We start from the raw sequence: 22033 nt of genomic DNA, 5'->3' as shown, positions 1-22033 counted from the left end.
TCATCCTCTCTCCTCTCTGCCCAGATCACGTGCTGTTCTACCTGCACTCCTGCCTGTTGTCCTGACCACAGTCACCATGCCTCGGGGTAAGAAGGCTAAGCTCCACACCTGTGAGAAACGCCGCCAGGCTCAGCATGGCACCCAGGATCTGAGGGGTGCTCAGGTCACTGCCACCACCATGGAAGCACTCTCATCTTCCTCCAGTCCTGGTCCTGGGGTTGATGCTAAGGGAAAGTCCAGTGCTAGGTCTTGTAACCATCTCAAGAGTCCTCAGGGGCCCTTGGCCACCACCACTGTGCCTGCAGGTGTTTCTCCCACAAGATCATCCAAAAGAGCCCTTGGGGAAATTGGAAAAAAGCGAAATTCCTCTCAACCCCCTCTCTCCAATGTGCGGTCTGGAAAACACTCACTAACCAGGCAGACAAGTCTGTTGGTGCAGTTCCTGTTACGCATGTATAAGATGAAAAAGCCCATTAAGAAAGCAAATATGCTGAAGATCATTGATAAAAAGTACCAAAATTGATTCCTCAGGATCCTCAAAAGTGCTTCTGACAGGATGGAGGTGGTATTTGGTATTGACGTGAAGAAAGACAACACTGCCAAGCATTCTTATGTCCTTGTCCACAAGATGAATCTCCCTGGCAACAGGATCGTGCACCATGGCAGGGGTTTTTCCAAGACCGGTCTCCTGATGAATCTCCTGGGTGTGATCTTAATTAAGGGCAACTGCGCCACAGAGGAAGACATCTGGGATTTCGTGGGTAAGATGAATATCTATGCCGGGAAGAGGCACTCCATATTTGGGGAGCCCAAGAAGCTCATCACCCAAGATTTGGTGCAGCTGAAGCATTTGGAACATCAGCAAGCACCCGGCAGTGATCCAGCATGCTATGCGCTCCTGTGGGGTCCAAGAGCACACCCTGAAGCAAGCAAGATGAGAGTCCTGGAGTTCCTGGCCAGGATTAACCATTTGGATCCCAGTGCCTTCCACTTTGGGTATGAAGAGGCTTTGAAAGATGAGGAAGAGAGGGCCCAAGCTAGCGGATGTCCCAGTGTTCCCCCAGCAGTTCCTTCCACACCTAGTTAAGCTGAGGCAAATTCTTCACTTTGTGGCTCAAGAGAGTAGTCAGTGTTCCAAGTAGTATAGGACTGGACGTCACTGAGGATTCATAGTGTAAAATACCTTGGTGTTCCTGTTCTGTATGGGGAATTTAGAAATAAACTTGTGTTTTTAAGGTCTCTACTTTTCTAATGCTGCTCATAAATGAAAGCTTACCTAGCTTATAATCTAAGTGTATGAATGACATCAGTCACACTTTTATTGGTCTTAAGGATAAGAGTTTTTCTGTTGTGTAAAGCAAATGGGGAAGCTTCCATCTTATTTAGTAAGCCAGCTCAAGACAAAATGGCATTGCAATATGTTATTTCCTTGAAAATATGAAAAAGTTAAGCAGTAAAATATGTGGGATCAAGAAACATAGGAAAAGTAAGATGGTATTTGGATTCCTCATGCCTTGTACTCTGTGTTTTACAAAATTATAAACAACAGTATATACTTGGTTAATTCAAAATGTAGAATTAAATTCTAATAATTTCAACCTCATGCTCACAGGCTCACTTATTCCCTAAACATGAACAGAGCCTCTGCTCATAGTAGGCTCCATGCTAGTACTTGGAGAGCTGAGAAAAAGATCTAGTCACTCACCATAAAATTACAGAGTCGAGAAGCAGCTGTCAAGTAAAGGAAATGGTGACATGACAGCAGCCAAATGTGAATTCCCTGATGCAAGGTAGTGGTGGGCCTTGGGAAAATATAAGTCCTTAAGTGGGAAGTAATTATAAGTTGTGTGCATGGCTGGCTGGATGAGGCTGTGGTATTCGTGACCAGGGACCAGGTTCTCACATGGTGGGCTGCATAGTTTAAAGACAAAGCCTGGGATGGGAAACTGCCCTTAACAGTTACAGGCACACTTCACTCTGTTGCACGTTGCTTTATTGTATTTCACAGGTACTGCTTTTCTTTTCTTTGTTCTTTTTCTTTACCAAATTGAAAGTTTGTGTCAGTCAACCTTGCTTCCAGCAAGTCTTTCGGCTCCATGTTTCCAACACCGTTTGCTCACTTCATGTCTGTGTGTCATGTTTTGATACCTCTTGCAGTGTTCACACCCTCAGCAGCAAAAAAGATGGACTCAGTGAAGGCTCACATAATGGTTAGCATCTTTTTTCTTTTAGCAAAGAGGTGTTTTTATTTAAGATATCTATATTGTTCTGAGGCATAATGTTATTGCCCACTTAATAGCCTACAATATAGTGTAAACATAAGTTTTATGAAAGCACTGGGAAACCAAAAATTTGTTGTGACTCAATTGTGATATTGACTGTCCTTCAGGGGTTGGGAACCAAACTTGCAGTATTTTCTGGGTCTCCCTGTGCTTTGGGATTGTGAGTAAATCAGACAGAAATCGCATGAACCTGGCGTGGAATGTATCCTGTAGCTCTTTTTCCGGTGCAGGCAAGCAATGTGCGGATTAGATGTTTTATTCACGTTGCCTTCTATCCACAGAGTTTCTGAGAAATCAGGGTGAGGTCTCCACGGCGGCTGCAGCCCTAGAGCGCCCAACGTGCACGCACGCAATCCGCCGCCGATCGCACCTCTACCCTGGCCTCGCGCCCCTGTCGCCCTTTGTGGACGCCGGCTTGGCCGGTGCAGTCGGATGCGCCGCGGCAGCCCTGGGCCCAGGCTCAGAGGCTCCCGGAGGAGAGGAGGCGGCCCGCCCAGCCAGGGACCCTGCGCGAGGCCGCGGCCGGCGGACGGGTTGCGTAGGCCCCGCCCGGCCAGGCCCAGCCGGGCCCTGGACAGAGACAGGGCAGGGCATTGTTCATGCACTGACCGACCTCAGCAGCCCTGGCATGACCTCAGGGAACAGAAACTCTGCCTCCAGCATCATCGGCACTGCCCCCAAGAATGGTGGGACACTCGTCTCTGCTGGTGGGGAATCTCAAGAAGTATGCACAGGGGTTCTTGCCTGAGAAACTTCTGCAGCAGGACCATACCACCACCACTGACTCAGAGATGGAGGAGCCCTATCTGCAAGAATCCAAAGAGGAGGGTACTCCCCTCAAACTCAAGTGCGAGCTCTGTGGCCGGGTGGACTTTGCCTACAAGTTCAAGCGTTCCAAGCACATCTGTTCCATGGCTTGTGCAAAAAGGTACAACGTGGGGTGCACCAAACGAGTGGGGCTTTTCCACTCAGACCGGAGCAAGGTGCAGAAGGTGGGAGCCATGACCTACAACCACCGTCAGGCCAGCAAAGCCAGTCTGCCGACACTTACCAAGGATACCAAGAAGCAGCCAACAGGCACCATACCCCTTTCAGTTACCGCTGCCCTGCAGCTAACACACAGCCAGGAAGACTCCAGCCATTGCTCAGATAACTCAAGCTATGAGGAACCCTTGTCCCCCATCTCAGCCAGCTCGTCCACCTCCCGCCCGCGACAAGGCCCACGGGACCTGGAGCTCCCTGACATGCACATGCAGGACCTGGCGGGCATGGGACACCACTTCCTGTCAAGTGAGCCCACCAAGTGGAATGTGGACAATGTCTACGAATTCATCCGCTCTCTGCCAGGCTGCCAGGAAATCGCAGAGGAGTTCCGTGCCCAGGAGATCGATGGGCAAGCTCTGCTGCTGCTCAAGGAGGACCACCTGATGAGTCCCATAAACATCAAGCTGGGGCCCGCCCTCAAGATCTACGTGCATCAGCATGCTCAAGGAGCAGGGCCGGTCGAGGGAAGGGCCCTCGCTGTGGGGTGTGGCTGGGGAGGAGGTCTCAGGACCTCCTTGGTGGCTCTCAGGGGCCTTTCTTTCTGTGGGAGGGGCAGAGAGGTAGGTGGCACAGAAGCTGGGGCTTTATGCTTGTAAATATTTGATAGCACTGGCTTCCTCCAAAGTCCCACGACTCTAGCCCCGCTTCTCTTCCCCTCTTTCTGTCCCCCATTTTCCAGGGGGTATGTGGTCAGGGCTCCCAACCTGAGTTGGGTCACTTCCCAGGGCAGCCGTCGGGCCTGGAGAGAGGCCTCGGAAGCCCTCGCCTGCCTTCTTCCTCTTCTTTCTTGGGGCCCAGCTTGCTCTTCCGTTGCCAGCTTCTCCCACTTCAGCCTGTTACTGAAGCGGCCAGAAGGGTTCTCCCCCCTCACCCCTGCAGGTAGAGGGAGAGAAGCTGGGCCTGCTGTGGCCACACCTGCTAGTACAGCAGCCTTAACGCTATGTGTGTGACTGTGTGGGAGCCTGGACTGACTGACGGGCCAAGAGCCCCCCTGGCATCTCCAGGTGTTTTGTAACAAACAGCCACTTAGTGCTTTGTCCTGGACTCCACTCAGCCTTGGGATGGGGAATAGGAAAAAGGGCTGCCCCGGTGCAGAGGCAGGATCAGAAAGCTATGCAGGTTAGCAGGAGATTTTCCTTTCCAGATTGTCGTGGTGTCTCTGCAGCCCTTTCCTGCACTGTGACACCCCTCACCCCGACTGCCCTGCTGTGTCACAGACGGCATTAAGGAAGCTGCCAGTGGGCTGGGCCAAGCTGAGCCTCCTGGTCTTGCCGGTCCACCCACCCTGAGAGCCCAGTGGTGGGGCCCAGAGAACGTCCAAGGGTGGAAGAGCTGGAGTGACCGCCGAGGTGAAGAAGGCAGCCTTCGGCCTCGGCTCCCACACTTCTTTGCCTCTGGAACTTGCTGGCAGCAGTGTGAGCTGCCCATGGAGGAGGCGGGGCAAGAAGGGCAAGGGCCGGCCTCTGACCTGCCCTGCACACTGCAGGCTCCCGGGGAAGAATTGGACTCTCCCCAGGGGAGGGTGGGTGCCCTTCTCAGTTCGTTCTATTCCCCACTCACACCCCCAGGCAGGGTTGGAAATGAAGGACTTTTTAAACCTTTTTTTGTTTTTAAAAAACAAATACGTAAAATCCATTCCTTCTGTGCCTTTCTCCCCTGGGGATGCCTTTCTGTGATCCTGAAGAGCTACTTTTCACCGGCAGGGAGAGGGTAGGTCCCTGGGCTGGTAGGGGGACGACCACCTTAACTGGACAGCATATCCTCCATGCTTTGCCGTGTCATTTGAGGGCACACTCAGCCCCGGTTCATATCCCACCTGTTCTTCACGGGTATTCCTTGGGAGTGCAAGGGTCCAGGGCCCCTTCAACTCTGAGCCTCCCCGACCCACCACTGCTGCTGTGGAGACAGGACGCTGTTCGTCAGGAATACCTGGCCCACCGGAGGCAGAGCCCAGAGCTCCCCACCCTCACAGGTGCGTGTGGCTCCGTGTCCAGCACTGCCCTTGGGGTAACTCTGCCTCACTCAACAGCTGAGCATTCTTTGGATGCTGGAATAGCAAACTGTTAGGAGAGGCTCTGCCTCAGGAGGCAATTGCCTAAGCCTCGAATAAAGAAGGGGCCTTCCAAACACAGGCTGCTTGTGCACTCAATTAGTCTGTAACAGAGGGGCCCAGGGAGACTGATTAGCAGGGACCTTTTAAGAACTAATACCCACATCTTGATGACAACTGCGGAAAACCTTTAAGATGTAACTACTTCCTGGAGGAAGAGGAGAAACAAACAACTGACTAGTTGACCACCCACAGGATGGAGCTAGGACTTGGGAAGTCTGGTCTACAGAAGGTCGGGAATGGCTAGCCAGACAGGGGCCAGCATGGGACCCTGGGCTGAGGGGGCGTGGGGAGGGTCCCCCAGGAAGACCCCCATATTGCCCACCCCACTCCAGGGCAGGGGAGTGGGCCACTGTGGCCCATGCAGCTTGGCGAGTCCATGCTGGACCTTGACTTTCGCTTTCTGGAGGACAAAGCCAGGCCCAGCCGGAGTCTGTCTTTGTATGTGAGGTGGGAGAGGGAGCTGAAACTCCTGAAAGAGGATAGGGTGGATCGGCAGGGCTGACTGACACAGGTAAATACACCCCTGCTGTCTCTTCACTCTGGGTGGAAGGCCTCAGTCTGAAGGGTGCTTCCTTCAACATATATTGGCTCCTGATGTTCATGTCTTACATAGAATTTTGCAAAACTTTTGATCGTGACTGACAGTTTGTTCCCCACCCTCATATATGTACTGAGATGTATGTAACTGAAGCAAAACAGAATAATACCTACCCTGATGTATTAAAAAAAAAAAAAGAAATCAGGGTGACAGTCCTCTGACGTGGGATGATGCCCAGAATCCGCTAGAATGGCACACTCTTTCCTCGCTGGGCATAACTGTCAGCTTTTAGGTTGTGAATATTTTTTAAATCTACAGTTCCTTCTTATTCACCCTCCCATAGCCCCTGGCAACCACCACTCTACTGTCTGTTTCTTTGACTTAGACCATTTTAGATTCCTCATGTAAAGGACATGCAGTATTTGTCCTTCTGTGTCTGGCTTATTTCACTGTACCATAATGTCCTCTAGATTTATCCACGCTGTCATGACTAGAGAGGTTAGCTTCTTTTTAAGGCTGAATGATATTCCATTGTATGTATATTTTACTTATTTATCCATTCATCTGTCACTGGACAGGTAGGCAACTTCCCTGTCATGACTATTGTGAGTAGTGCTGCAATGAACATGGGAGTGCAGAGCTCTCTTCGAGGTCCTGATTTCAGTTCCTGTGGATAGTAGTGGAATTGCGGAAAGTATTATGTGTTATTTTTGATTTTTTGAGGAACCCCTATACTGTTTTCCATACTGGCTGTACCAATTTACATTCCTACCAGCAGTGTTGAATGTGTATAGTTTACTAAGAAACTTGCAAACTGTCTTCCAAAGTGGCTCTACCATTTTGCATCACCACCACCAAGGAATGAGAGTTCTTTGATTCACATCTTTACCAGCATTTGGTGTTTTCAGTCCTTTGGATGTTTGCCATTCTGAAAGGCATGTCGTGGTATCTGCTTGTTTTTTTTAATTTGCAGTTCCATGATGGTATATAATGTGGAGCATCTTTTCATATGCTTGTTTGACATCTGTGTTTCTTCCTTGGTGAGGTATCTGTTCATATCTTTTGTCCATTTTTTATTAGATGTTTTCTTCTTATGAATTTTAAGAATTCTTTGTATATTTTAGATTAGAGCTTTCATCAGATATATCTTTTGCAAATATTTTCTCCCAGACTATGGCTCATCTTGTTCTCTTGATGGTGTATTTTTACAGAGCAGAAGTTTAAAGAGAATGGAATCTAGCTTATCAGTTATTTCTTTCATGGATCCCCATCACTTTTTTCTTTGATGATCTTTTGTTGATCGATTGATTTGCTATGCGGCACATGGGATCTTAATTCCCCATCCAGGGTTTGAACTGACACCCCTTGCACTGGAAGCACAGTTTGTGTGTGTGTGTGTGTGTGTGTGTGTGTTGAGGAATAGCAAATTAACAATATTGTGACAGTTTCAGGTGGACAGTGAAAGGACTCAGCCATACATATACACATATCCACTCTCCCCCAAACTCCCCTCCCATCAATACTGCCACATAACACATAACCAAAATAATTAAGAGTGATAAATAAAGGAGACAAATAGATAATGCTCAGTAACCATATGATAATCTGCATGTGCAAAATCAGACACCCTCAAGTGATCAAGGGCTTACAAGATTATCTGGTGCTATCCTTCTATGTAGAAAGTAAATATTTTATTGTTTGTACTAAAAATATTTTTTTCAATTTATTTTTTGGCTGTGCTGGGTCTTAGCTCTGACACTCAGGACCTTTGCTGCCATGTCTGCAAGCTCTTTAGTTGTGGCATGTGAGATTTTTAGTTGTGGCACATGAACTCTTGGTTGTGACATGTGGGATCCAGTTACCTGACCAGGGATTGAACCCAGGCCCCCTGCATTGGGAGCACAGAGTCTTAACCACTCGACCAACAACAGGAGGGTACTGAAAGTAAAGATTTTTAAACTACCCTAAATCTGGTGGCTCAGATGGTAAAGAATCTGCCTGCAATGCGGGAGACCTGAGTTCAGTCACTGGGTTGGGGAGATCCCCTGGAGGAGGGCAACCCACTCCAGTATTCTTGCCTGGGGAATCCCCATGGACACAGGAGCCTGGCAGGCTGCAGTCCATGGTGTTGTGAAGTGTCAGATATGACTGAGCAAATAAGCAGACACCCTAATCTGGCTGAAGAGAAGGAATATATCAGCTCTTTTTCTCTGACAGCATAACATCTTTCCCGAGTTCCTTGATTTCTGCTGCATGTTCCTAATCTTAGATTACTTTTGGGACCAAGACCTGTTTTCTCCAACATTTGCTAGAGGTTAACTGTTCAATGTCTGTAGGAATATGCATTTCCCAAGAAGCCTTTAATCAAGTGACAGATGCTGATATGGGAACCTCCATGAAGGAGGGCTGAGGAGACAATCACCACTGAATATAGTGGTCATCCAAAGACTAAGAAGAGGAATGTTAGATGAGTAGAAGGCAGAGACCCAGGTTGTAGTAGATGTAGTATGTTGAGCAAAAGGAATCCGAAAGGACTAGAGTTGCATCCCCACTGTCTGTTCTCAGAGGCCCTGATGGACTACGATCACATGAGGATCACCCTGACTTCCCACTTGGAATTCTCAGGAGACTAGGACCTTGACGTAGGACAAGCAGCTTCATAAAGCAGAGAGTGGAGTTACAGGATTCGTCATGAGTCAATGTGAGGACCTGAAAGTGAACTCATGGTAGCACACACTATAAAAGGAGGCCCTGGAAAATCACTGATGCTATGGTCCCCAGGAAGCGCTGGGCACAGATGTCAGGTTGATTTCAGTCTGGAAAGTCTCAGCGAGGTGAGGCCTTTGTCTAATAGGATCAGCCTGTTTCGCAGAGGGACGGACCTGAACCCAAGGAGGACGTCACATGCGATGCTGAGTGTTAGACAGGACCCCTGGAGAGGGATCCAAACACATTTCTGTAAATTCTTAGCCCTGAGAGACCCAGAAGAGCTACTTCTGAGTGGTCCCCTCATTCAACCTGTGTGATCTTAGGGAGGACAGGGCCTCCTCTAGCAGAATCGGACCCCAGATCTGCAGAGGGGGGCATCTTCACCATAACCGGACTTAAGGTGAGGACCATCAGTGCTAGTGAGAGGGTCTCTCCCCCTACGAGGGAGGCTCACTGAGTGGCGCCCCCTCCTGATAAGCAGAGATGCTCAGAGCAGCACCCTGACTCCCGACACAAGGGACTTGGGAAGGCGAGGGCTTCGTTTGGGAGCTGGAGGACTCGGGTTCATAGAAGGAGGTGTCCTGGGCTCTGATACACTGCACAAGGAGGACCCAGGGACGGATGAATATTGAGCTACCGGGTTTCCGTAGCACCCCGCCCCTGCCCCCTGCCCCTGCCCCGCCCTAGGAGACCCCACGTACGAATGTATGCAGGGCCCCTCTTTTCCGCTTCCGAGGCGAGGAGCCCGACTGCTGGCTGCAGCGTCTGTTCAGCGGAGATTGTGTACTGGACTCGTCCGGAGCCAAGGTGAGGACCTGAATGTAGCTGAAGTGAATTTCCCAACCCCTCCCTGTAAGAAAAGTGACCCAACCGCATCCCACCCCTGCAATCTGTAGTGTAACATGCCCTGTCCTATGTTGCGGGCTGAGGGGCCATCTTGTTGCCATGTGGAGGGTCAGTGGCGGCTTGGGCGGCTTTGTTGAAAGAGGATGGACTCTTTATGCGTTCGAAGTGGTATTTGCCCTCAACAGGTGAAAAGATGGGGCTTTCAGCGCTCACAGGGCTATCTCCTTCCAAAGTGGTGGCTGCACAGAAGCCATTCCTGCCACCAATGCTGCAGTGCCGCGCAGTAGTGGCCCCCAATCTTTTTGGCACCGGGGGATTGGTTTCTTGGAAGACAGTTTTTGCATGGGGTGGGGTGCAGTGTGGGATGGGGTGTGATGCGGTGGACAAAGGAGGGTGGGGTGGCATGAGGGTAGAGTGGGTAGGCTAAAGGGATGGTTTCAGGATGCTTCAAGCTCATTACATTGTTTACTTTATTTCTGTTATTATTACATCCCCTCCCGCTCAGATCATTAGGCATTAGAATGGGAAGGTTTGCACCCCTACCATAGGGGTCCAAATTACCATAGAGTAATTCAGGCTGAGAGAACCCTTCATTTTTGCATGGTGTGCGGGGGCTGGCGGGGGTTGGGGATAAGGAGCGTTCAGGTAGAGAAAGGCTTTTATATAAAAGGATATGGACCTAGAGGGTATTATGTATGTTAAGAGAAATGAGTCAGAGAAAACGAAATGCTATATGATTTCACTTCTGTGAGGAATCTGAAAAACAGCAACAATTGTAGAAGCAAGAGAGAAAAAACAGGTGGTTGATGGGGGTTAGGGTTAGGGGTGTGGGGGAGAAGAGAAAGAGGTGAGAAAGGTTAAGATGTAACTACCAGTTACATAATAAAAAGCAATGGGTTTGAAAGGTAAATAAATAAAGACATAGAATGATAGATAAGGTAACCCCATGAGGCATAGGGAGGAGTCTCAGCCTTAGAAGGAGTCAAGCTAGGACCTTCAGTGCTAGTCAGCAGGCCTGGCATCCAAGCGGATTGCTGCACTGAGGAGCAGCCCCGCTCTCAAATCTGGGCATCCCCAAACAAGGTAGCTGGATATGGAGCCCCCAGCATCTCCTCTAGCCACTCAGGGAGGTGAGAGCTTTGTTCTGGGGCATGCAGACTCGGGTCAGCAGAGGGAAGACCCCAAACCCTACCCAAACTGGAGGCCAGAATCCTGAGTGAGGACTGAGGGAGCCCCTGACTCCAGAACTGGGGCAGGGGGTGGGGGTCGAGAGTGCTGCCCTTGTGGTTAGCAGCATAGCCCCAAATAATTTTTGGCGAAATGTGGCTCACTCTGTCAGCTTGGGTCCGGGAAAGGTGAAGACTTTTCACAGGGTCTTGGGCTCAGGTCTGCAGAAGGCAGAGTCCCAGGAAGGATGCGGAGTCCAGGGGAAGATCCATACACGGTAGAGAGAGCCACATCTGATGCCGCCTCAGCTGTCAGCCCTGGGGGTCCCAGGGAAGAGCTGGCCAGTTCTGGTGCCCCTGACTCTTGCTGTGGGGTCTGAGGGAGATGAGGGCCTTGGTTTCAGGTCTGCCTGCCCAGGTTAGGAGAAAACGAGGAGTCCTAGGCCATGAGAGATGTTGAAGCACCAATTCTATGTGAGGAAGGAGACAACTGACTCCCCCAGAACAGAGGAGCCCACACAGAGTGCCACCTCTGCCGTTGCCCTGGGAAGCCAGGTTAGAGCTCTCAGGCAGAGATGCCCTCTCATTTTCTCCAAGGATGGTTTCAGGGACATTCAGGTTTGACTCTGATGGGTGAGGCCTCATTCAACATAGGGAGGAAGCCCGGTTCCTAAAAGGAGTGACAGTGGTAACACTGAATGAACATGTGAGAACCCCACCCAGAAGGGAGTGAACCACATAGTCGCATCACTCCTCTCAGACCTGGGAGACCCAGGCATGGGGACCAGATGGCCCCCACTTGGTTCTGCCCAGAGCCTCGCAGGGAGGTGAGGAACCTCGATGATGGGGGTATGGGTTCAGGTCCACCACTGGAGCATTTGCAGCTAGTACCAGGAGCCCAGAAGAGGACCTAAGAATTGAGGGACCATCCAGCTACCCTGCAACAACAGAGGGCAGTGCAGAATCTCTTCCTGACTGTCTGCATCAGGAGTCCACACACAGCTGTAGCTAGAGATCGGGAAAATGTCACTGCTTTCTAGTGGGTCTCAGGGAGATGGGGGCCTTAGTAGGAGGGGAGAGATCTCAAATCGAGACAGAGATTTCCTGGTCTTGCCAGGAGTCACAGAGTCATGATAAGGACCCAGAGAGATGACTTAGATGAGCACCTACCCAAAGCAGTGGGGGCCTGCAACATCCCAGTCCCTGTCTGCCCTGGGGCACCTCAGGCAGAGATTGCCAGATGTCACCCCTCACTTTCAACCCCAGGAACTCAGGGAGATGTGGGCCTTGATCTGAGGCCAGAAAACTCAGGGTGGACTAAGGGAGGAACATAAATCACATCCAAGTGAGGACGAAAGGGGCCAGTGATGACAGAACAGTGAAGTCCCACAGAGTCCAACTCCTGCTGCCATCCCAGAGATGTCAGGGACAGGGGTGACTAGAGGTGGCTCACACTTTCTTTCACCTTGGGAACCTCAGCGTGCTCAGGTCAGCAGAGGGAGAATTTCTAACATTTGCCAGGACTCACAGAGAAGATGCTGAGGACTGTGGGAAACTCCCAGAATTCCTCGCACTGTCACTCCTTGGTGCCCCCAGGCATACATGGCCTGAAGAAGTGCACCTCACTCACAGCTAACAGGGAAGTGAGCACCTTAGTCTAATGGGTCAGCAGAGGAAGGAATCTTAGACTCTGCCCTGAGTAAAATCTGGGGACCTTGCATGAGTAGCACCCATTACAGGGCCTCAACTTCCTGCTGCAGCTCTTCAGGCCCCAGAGACCATGGGCGGTAGGGCCAGGTAAGGCCACCCTGGCTTTCCCCATTCGATCTTAGGGAGCTGTTGGCCTTGCTGTGAAGAAAGGTCCTCAAGCCAGGAGAGAAAGGAGCCCCCAGATCCTCCCAGGAGTCAAAGTGGGGACCGCGAATGAGGACTGAAGGTAGCATGCCCCCCCTTCCAGCTAATCAAACGAACACTGGAGTCTTGCCTGATCCTCCGCTGAGGCCCCTCATTTCTTTGTGTCATTTCTAAGGGAGATGAGGTTCTTCACCTGAAGGGGCAGCACCAGAGGCAGGAGGGAGGGGCCCACACCCTTTGTGTTGACAAGATGAGGACCCTGAACGGTGGAAACTGAGTTCAGGACAGAGCAGGCCCCCAGAACTGCCAGTGCCATCCACCCCTACAGTGTCCATGACTCATCTCCTTCTCATGGGTCCCAGGGAGCTTTGAGGTGTCACCTTTCAAGCAGCACATGGCAGGGGTCCCGGCCCCACTAAGAGCTGATGTGACAGTTGTGTGTGTGAACGAAGGGACCCAGAAAGGGCCCCAGTCCCAGGATCTTCTGTCACTGGAGGCAGCCACAGGCAGGCTGTGGCCTGAGGCTGGCATGCTCTCACTTCTTACACAGGGTTCTCAGGGGATGGGCTGACCAAGAACAAGAGGCCAGCAGTTCCTGGAGTAGGGCTCTCAAGGAAACGGGCAGAGCAGCCTTATTCCCTCCATGCTGAAGGAGCTCATTCACTCATCTTCCCTTCTCCAGGTTCCAGCATCACCTACTTCCTGCCTGCTTCCCGGCCCGCTGTGCCTGCTGATAGTCATGCCTCGGGGGCAGAAGAGCAAGCGCCATGGGCGTGAGAAACGCCGCCAGGCACGCATGGAGGCCAAGGATCTTGGGAATGCTCAGGCTGCTGCCACCCCCACCCCTACTTCTTAGGGTACGCCCCTGGGCTCCCCACCTGCCAGTGTGGGCCAGAAGCCTCAGGGAGCTGCAGCCACTAGCTCTCCTGTTGCAGGGGCTTCATACCCAAGATCTAAAGCACGTGGCAGGGGCCAAGTTGAGGAATGTGAAAATTCCTCCCGGGCCTCAACCTCTGCTAAGACCACTCCTCTAGATCCTCTGACGGAGAAGGCAGGAGTGTTGGTCAATTTCCTGCTTGATAAGTGTAAGATGAAAGAGCCTATTAGGAGGCTAGATATGCTGAAGCTTTTTCACAAAAGGTACAAGACACGCTTCCCCGAGATCCTCAGGAGAGCAGCTAAATGCATGGAGCTGTCATTTGGTCTTGAATTGAAGGAAGGCAAGCCGAATGGTTACTCCTATACCCTGGTCAGCAAGATAGGCCTCATCAGTGATGAGGTGCTGAGCAGCAGCTGTGAGGTGCTGAAGAATGGGCTTCTGATGCCTCTGCTGAATGTGATCTACCTGAATGGCAACCGCGCCTCTGAGGCTGATGTCTGGGAGTTCCTGAATGTTCTGGGCATCTATGATGGAAAGCAGCATGTAATCTTTGGGGATCCCAGGAAGCTCATCACGGAAGAGTGGGTGCAGCAGAATTACCTGGTGTATCATCAAGATTCCCGACAGCGATCCCCTGAGCTATGAGTTCCTGTGGGGCTCAAGAGCCTACGCTGAAACCAGCAAGATGAAGGTGCTGGAGTTCTTGGCCAAGATCAAGAGTACCGTCCCCAGTGCTTTCCCGTTGCATTATGCTGTAGCTTTGGGAGAAGAGAAGAGATCCCGAGGCAGATCTCTAGTTAGGTCTCGTGGTGCTGCCAGGGCCACTGCCTGCTCCAGGGTCCCACCCAGAGATCCATCCAGTGCCCAGTGAGTTCTCAGGCGGCAGCTTCACTTTCTTGGACGAATACTGCCAACCTTTTAAGAAGTGAGAGGCTAATGTAGGGCTGGAAATGTCAATACGTATCTTCTTTGTGTTCCTGTTTTACACTATTACCTTTCAAATGTTGTTTGTTTAGATTCAGAATCCAAGTTTACGAATGACATGGATCACAGATTTGTTGTTGTCTGTCAGATCTAAGAGTAAGAGTTTTGGTACTGTGTAGTGTAATTCAGAAAATCCTTCATCTTTTGGGGATCCAGAACAAGATAACACAGCTTTGGAATAGTAATTTTCTTGGAAATGTGAAAGAATGTTGTAGTTTTAAAACAGATGAAAATCAAGTAAGCTGTAGTCAAGTTTTGATTTATGTTATTCACCTTTGTCTCTCTATAACATTCAGTAGTACCCTTAGCGATATATTTAGATGTTGTTAGCTTATTCAAGAATGCCGATAAAAACAATGAGAAACTACATTCCTTGCTTGGTGGCTCCTTTATTCCCATCTTTACTTGAGCATCTGCTCTTCAGAAGGTTCTGTGCTGTAGGGGGTGATGCAAAGACAAAGGAGACCCTGTACCTGCCTGTAGATGTCTTGAGTATATGAGCAGTGATTCCTTAAGGAAGGTGGTGTGATGATCTAAGACAAGTGACAAAAAGCAGGGAGGATGCTGAGGAGGGAGTTGGGATGGGAGCAGTGAGGTATAAATTCTCTCAGCCTTTATTCTCTTAAACCAAAACTTTGAGGTTTGGTATTTTGGCCAAGGTCAATGGTAGCATCCCCAGTGCCTTCCCACCCGATTATGAAAAGGCTCTGAGAGAGGATGACGAGAGAGCCCGAGCTGCAGTCAGGGTTTATAGTCCTGCCAAGGCCAGTGTGTGCTCCAAAGTCACGTCTAGCAGTCCCTCCAGCCCCTAGTCAGGTCTGAGGCAACTATTTCACTGCGTTCGACCAACACTCCCAACCTTTTAAGTTGTGAGAGGCTAAGGTGGGGCTGGAAAGCTAATCATAATATACATCTTCTCTGTCTTCCTGTTCCTTCGTGGGAGGTCATTTTAAGTTGGCTGCATGGTGGGCTGGATGAACCTGTGATAATGGTGAGCCGGGCCCAGATCCCCAGATGGTGGCCCTCAAAGTTGGGAGGCTGAGACTGAAATGCGAAGCTTCCCTGAACAGTTACCCTGAGATTGTGAGTCAACCAGAGGGAATCTCCACCTGGGGGAAAGAACAGAAGGTATCCAGTGCTCCTGCCCCAGTGCAGGTGAACACAGTCCACAAACCAGGTGTTTGATGCATATTACTGTCTCCTTTGTGATGGGATGTTGAGACGTCACTGTGCTGGCACTCTGGGCCCTGAACAGAAGGAGCCCCAGCACACTCCAAACATGAGGGTATCTCGAGTGTAATCTAGTAGACCTCCTGAGCGGAGCTAGATTTTAGTGGTGGTGAAATACATGAAAATCGGGGTGTTATGTCGGGAGGGCTTTGGGAGGCAGGGGAATTACTGGTCCTTGACACAAATTCTATAAGGTTTTGCGTTGCATCCTGGTAAAACACTTGCCTCTAAATTCAATAACATATTCTCTGATAGAGTAAATTTACTTAGGATTACTTGTTTAGTTGCTAAGTCGTGTCTGACTCATTGTGGCCCCATGGACAGTAGCCTGGCAGGCTCCTCTGTCCATGGAACTTTCCAGGCAAGAATACTGGAGTGGATTGCCAATTCCTTCTTCAGGGGATCTTCACAACCCAGGGATTGAACTGACATCTGGTTGTCAGGTAGATTCTTTACCACTGAGCCACCAGGGAAGCCCTACAGTTTCTTGCTAAGCAGCAGTTTGACTTAGCTTTCTTTGTTTAGAAGACCATATAGTCTCTAGTTTCTCCTGAGTAAAGAAAAATTCCCATAGATAAAGGTAGAAATCCCCATAGATTTTCTTCTGGTATGAAAATAAGCATCATAAGACCTAAACATTGCCAGCTGCAGTGCCAGGTGCTTTACACAAGCTACATATGTTCTGATACTTCTGTAAGACAAGGCTTATCAAATTCACTTAGCAGACAAAGAACTTCCATTCTCCAGGCTGATAAAGTGACAGAACTGAGTGTAGAGCCTGGTCTGAATTGCTCTAGAGGCCATAATGTTTCACTCCTCCCAGTCTGAGGCTGACATATCGTCAGTTCATTTCTCTTGACACTGCCTGGTCACAATCCCCCTGCCTGGCCGCAAACCCCTCGCTATGGGGGGATATGAGAGCATTCCTGTGGGGTCTGAGAGCCGCTATGGAAACCAGCAAGGTAGAAGCCCTGGAGTTTTTGGCCAAGGTCAACTATACTGTCCCCACTGCATTCCTGCCCCCATTATGAGGCGACTTGGAGAGAGGACGTAGAGAGCACTGGAGCCAGAGCTGCAGCCTGGGCTGGCACTTCTACCTCGGGCAGTGATGGCCCTTCTGTGGCCAGTGCCCAGTCCATGGCCGCATCCAGCCACTCATCTCACCTCTAGTGTGGTCTGAATCTGTTCTTCACTTTGTGATCAGAAAAGCCTGTCAACCTGTGTTCCTGATATGCGTCAATAACTTTTCGACTTACCCTTTTCTTGCGGGGGGTGAGGCGGTAATTTTCAAGTGATTTTCTTTTCAGTACTAAGTTTATTTAGATTCAGATCATAAGCTTATGAATGACACGGGGTCACACACTTATTGCTGTTTACCAGATTTAGAAATAAGAATTTTGCTTTCTGAAATACAAACTGAAAAATTTTAAATCATCTGTGTGATCCAGAGCAAGATTACGTGGCATTGGAATAGGGGTATCCTTGGTCATGTGAAAAACCCCACACTAAGATAGGATAAGAAGAGGAAAAAAATTTAAAGTGGTTCAGTTATGGGTCTAGCTTACTGTATTCAGTCTCTCATTCCTAAATTTCAAAGATGTATACCTTTTAAATTTAGAAGCATTATAACTTTTGCATTTAGGATATACTTAAATTATTAAAGAAAATGTGGGTTTATGAAAATGTAAATTGATGCAGCCACTATGGAAAATAGTATAGATGCTCATAAAAAAATTGAAAATAGAACTACCATGTGATCTGGCAAGTCTACTCCTGGAAATTTAGCTGAAAGAAATGAAGCCAACACCTGGAAAAGATATCTGCACCCCCCATGTTCATTGAAACATTATTTACCATAACCAAATTATGAAAACAACATAACTGCCCATTAATGGATGAATGGATAAAGATAATGTCACATAGACACACACACACACACACACTCATCCTCACTCGGATATTATTTAGCCAGTAAAAGAAAAAAAAGAAATCTGGCCATTTGCAGTAACACAGTTGCACCTTGAGGGCATTATGCTAAGTGAAATAAGTCAGACAAAGACAAATACTATATAATCTCACTTACATGTGAAGATTTTTGAAAAATAAACTCACAGAGAATAGATTAGTGGTTGCTGCGAGTGGGGGTTGGAGGATGGATGAAATGGGTGTAAGTGGCCAAACGGCATAAACTTTCACAACTTTCATGTACAAAATAAACAAGTCCTGGGGATATAATGTACAGCATGGTGACTAGTTAGTCATTGCTGTTGTTAAGTCGCCAAGTGGTTTCCTACCCTCTGCAACCCCATGGATTGTAGCTTGCCAGCCTCCTCTGTCTATGGAATTTTCCTTGCAAGCATACTGGATTCAGTTGCCATGTCCTTCTCCAGGGGATCTTCCCGACCCAGAAATCAAACCCTCATCTCCTGCATCAACAGGAAGATTCTTTACTGCTGAGCCACCAGAGAACCCCATAGTTAATAATACTGTATTGTATATGTGAAAGTTCCTGGGAGAATAGATTTTTTTAAAGTGAGGTATAGTTGATGTGGGCTTCCCTGGTGGCTCAGATGGCAAAGAATCTGCATGAAAGGCAGAAGACCTGGGTTCAATCCCTGGGTCAGGAAGATGCCCTGAAGAAGGGAATGGTTACCCACTCCAGTATTCTGGCCTGGAGAATTCCATGGACAAAGGAGCGTGGTATGCTACAGTCTATGTGGTCAAAAAGAGTTGGACAAGACTGAGCAACGAATACTTTCACTTCATTTTCATAGTTGATGTACAATATTTTATAAATTACAGATGAATAACAAAGTGCTTCACAGTTTTTAAAGGTTATGTTCCATTTACAGTTATTATAAAATACTGGCTATATCCCCTTTGTTGTACAATATATCCTTGTTGCTTATTGTATACATATTAGTTTGCACCTCTTAGTCTTCTGTCCCTGCCCTTCACCTCCTGCTTGCCACTCCCCACTGGTAACCATTAGCTTCTTCTCTATATCTGTGAGTCTGCTTCATTCCCCTAGTCTTTTATTTTTTAAATTCTCCATGTCAGTAGTATCATACAGCATTTGTCTTCCTCTATCTCACTTATTTCATTAATACCGTCCAACTATTTACTAATTAATAGCATAATACCCTCCAACTCCATACATGTTGTTGAAAAACTGCAAAAGTTCATTCTTTTTAATGACTAATATTCCATTATGCTTGCAGACGTGTGTGTGTGTGTGTGTGTGTGTAGGTTGTATACATATAGATTACTTTTGTACCTTGGCAAATGTCAGTAATGCTGCTATGAACATTGGAGTGCATGAAATTTTTGAATTAGTGAATTTTGTTTTCATTTTAAACAGTAATTTAAAGTTTATTCAAGCTTTAATGCAGGTTATTCTGACTTTAAGTTAGCATTACATGGCATACTTCTGAGTCCATTCCTGAAAAATTCTGTTGTACTTATCTCTGTCTGTTTTATAGATCTGTGCAACCTCTGGCACTGGGGAGAGGGTCATTGGGGTTCGGAACACATAGCAGGGAACAAATGGATACCAGAACTGTAGAAATCATGAAAGCAAGAGACCACAGTGATCTTAGAGTAGTGAACCTAGTGCTGCCATTAGTGTTCATGTCCGGATGATAAATTCTGTTGCAAATGCACCCTTAGGTAGCGTGAACGGGTAGTCTTTAGGGAAATGAATTGTCGCAGAGAATACACTGCCTCAATATGGGCTGCCATTCTTTTTCGTAATTGTGGTTTCCCAATGAAATGTATCATCCCCAACTGGACCTGTAGAATATTGTGCTGGAGGGTCCCTGGCCACCTCACTAAGTTCCTTATTAATCCATTTCAGCACCACAGTCTGTGCTTTTTGTCTGACTCCTCACTATCAGTGTGTGAAGGTCCGGCCAAAACTCCTGATTATCTGGTGGCTGAGAAGGACTACCTCTTCATCTCACACTGGCTCTGCCAGACAAAGGTGCCTTCTTAATAAACAGGGAGGTTGGACTGGGGTGGGGTCACTGGAAGAGAGTAGATGAGGCTGGAGGGGAAGGGGAGACGAGCAGTGGAAACCCTTAGACTCAGACAAGCATCGAGTACCTGACGGAGACCATCCAAATTAGTGGGTTCTTTTTTTTTTTTCAGATATACACCCAGGAGTGGGATTGCTGGGTCATTTGGTAGTTCTCTTTTTAGATTTTGAGGACCCTCCTTACTGTTATCCATGGTGGCTGCACCAATTGACATTCCCACCAACAGTGTATAGATCATGTCCACATGCTCACCAACATTTGTTACTTCTGTTCCTTTAGGATCATAGCCCTTCTGATAGGTATAAGATAATACCTCATTGTGGTTTAAATTTGCATTCATATGATGATTAACGATGTTGAACATCTTTTCATGTGCCTCTCGGCCATTTGTATGTCTTCTTTGGAAAAATGTGTATTTAAGTCTTCTGCCCATTTTTTTTAATCTTTTTTTAAACTGTTGAGTTATATAAGCTGTTCATATATTTTGGATATTAACCCCTTATTGGTTATATTATTGGCAAATATTTTTCCCCATATAGTAGGTTGTCTTTTCATTTTGCTGATGGTTTCCTTTGCTGTGCAAAAGTTTTTACCTTTAAATACATCTCATTTATTTATTTTTGCTTTTATTTTCCTAGCTTTAGGAGACAGATCAAAAAAAATATTATTATGAATTATATCAAAGAATGTCCCACTCATAGTGCCTTCTAAGAGTTTTATAGTTTCCACTCATATTTAGGTCTCTAATCCATTTTCAGTTTATTTTTGTATATAGTATTAGACAATGTACTAATCTCATTCTTTGACAGCAACATGTCAAAGAATAAGATTAGAGCCTAAACACAACTTGGTATTATCAGAAAACTAAATATGCTTTTACATTTGAGCCAATAATTAGAGTTTTCAGAAAGGAACCCTGAAGAGACATCCACAACCCTATGAAAATAGTTACATATCCATGAACATGTTAACTGATGGAACATGATATATATCCACAGGGTGGAGTACTATACAGCTATAAAAAATAACGAGCATGATCTTTGTAAACTAATATGGAGTGCTTCCATGATAGCTATAGATATATAAAAGAACGTGGGAGTTTGGGGCTAATGTCAATGATACCAAGTGCAGTGCCTTCGCATCCTGGTATGCTCCTAATTTCTCAGTAGAACAGGTGATGTGACAGAAGCTTTCCATAAATACTTAGATTCCACCAATCTGACAAGAAAGGGCTTATCAAACTTACTTCACAGGGGAGAGCCCAAGGCTCATAGAGTTAGGGTTTGGTTTTGTGCTGAAATGCATAAGGCTGGTAAATGACAGCTGGCAATAGACTCCTGCTCTACACTACTTTACCCACTCCAGTGTTCTTGCCTGGAAAATCCCAGGGACAGGGGAGCCTGGTGGGCTGCCGTCTGTGGGGTCGCACATAGTCAGACATGACTTGAAGCGACTTAGCAGTAGCAGCTACACTACTTTAGGACTCATACTGTTGTCCTCCCAACCTGAGACATACCCTTGTCTTTTTTCTTCAACAAGTCCTTTTAACATTTGACATTTCCTTTTCCTTATTTATTTATTATTTATTTATTTATTTGGCTGTGCTGGATCTTAGTTGCTGCACGTGTGGTCTAGTTCCCTGACCAGGGATCGAACCTGGGCCCCCTGCATTGGGAGCCTGGAGTCCTAGCCATTGGATCACCAGGAAAGTCCCCATCCTGTATCTTTTATTTCAGTGCTTTTCTCAGTACTCCAAAATTTGTCCTAGGTGATAGAAAAGAATGCCCTCATGCTCAAGCTACTGGATCAAAATGTGTAGCCAGAGCAGTAAGAATACCAGATATACTTAACCAACGATATATATCCCTTATTCATTACTCATAGATAAGTGAAAGAAACAATATTCAGGGACAGTACAAGCATGTACATTGGCCATGTTAAATAACCTCTGAAGAGCAAGGAGTCTCCATATCATCCTTACAGTCTCTTCCCTGTGGAAAGTAAACCTATCAGAACAGAAATGACATGAGAATCTTCACCTGGCTGATGAGATAGATTGACCTACTTTTTTCTCCCTAAAGGACTGCCACCGGTCCTGGGACTCCCGCCTTAGACTATAGCTTCTCCACCTCCCGTCACTCCTGGGACAGGGACCCATTCTCTGTAGCACTGCAGAGCAAACATAGCTCAGAGTTTGTAGAGACGTGGAATTTCCCCAAAGGCCTTTAATCCAAGACACAGAAAGCAAGATGAGGGCCCCAGGTAGGAGGATTGAGGAGAACAAGACCCAAGAATATGGGGGATGGTGGTCACTGGGACAGCACTCCCTTCTGATCTCAGACAGAGAGGA

At 47.8% G+C, this 22033-nt stretch overlaps 1 protein-coding gene and 2 pseudogenes across 1 annotated transcript; all 3 read left to right on the top strand.

Moving 5' to 3' along the window:
- Positions 1–1573, top strand: part of LOC129639930 (melanoma-associated antigen B3-like) — a 92001-nt pseudogene extending 90428 nt beyond the window's left edge.
- Positions 1574–2466: 893 nt separating this feature from the next.
- Positions 2467–12829, top strand: LOC129640189 (polyhomeotic-like protein 2). The gene is given in 10 exon segments (XM_055565412.1): positions 2467–2484; positions 2612–2774; positions 2777–2969; positions 2971–3810; positions 4144–4205; positions 4544–4741; positions 5170–5298; positions 9010–9086; positions 9374–9493; positions 12728–12829. Coding segments are annotated over 10 exon segments (1902 nt in total).
- Positions 12830–13291: 462 nt separating this feature from the next.
- On the top strand, positions 13292–14303 carry LOC129639292 (melanoma-associated antigen B1-like; annotated as a pseudogene).
- The last annotated feature ends 7730 nt before the right edge of the window (positions 14304–22033 follow it).

This window comes from Bubalus kerabau, chromosome X, assembly GCF_029407905.1.
Source record: "Bubalus kerabau isolate K-KA32 ecotype Philippines breed swamp buffalo chromosome X, PCC_UOA_SB_1v2, whole genome shotgun sequence".
Lineage (NCBI taxonomy): Eukaryota > Metazoa > Chordata > Mammalia > Artiodactyla > Bovidae > Bubalus > Bubalus kerabau.
This window is presented reverse-complemented; position numbering and strand designations above follow the sequence as displayed.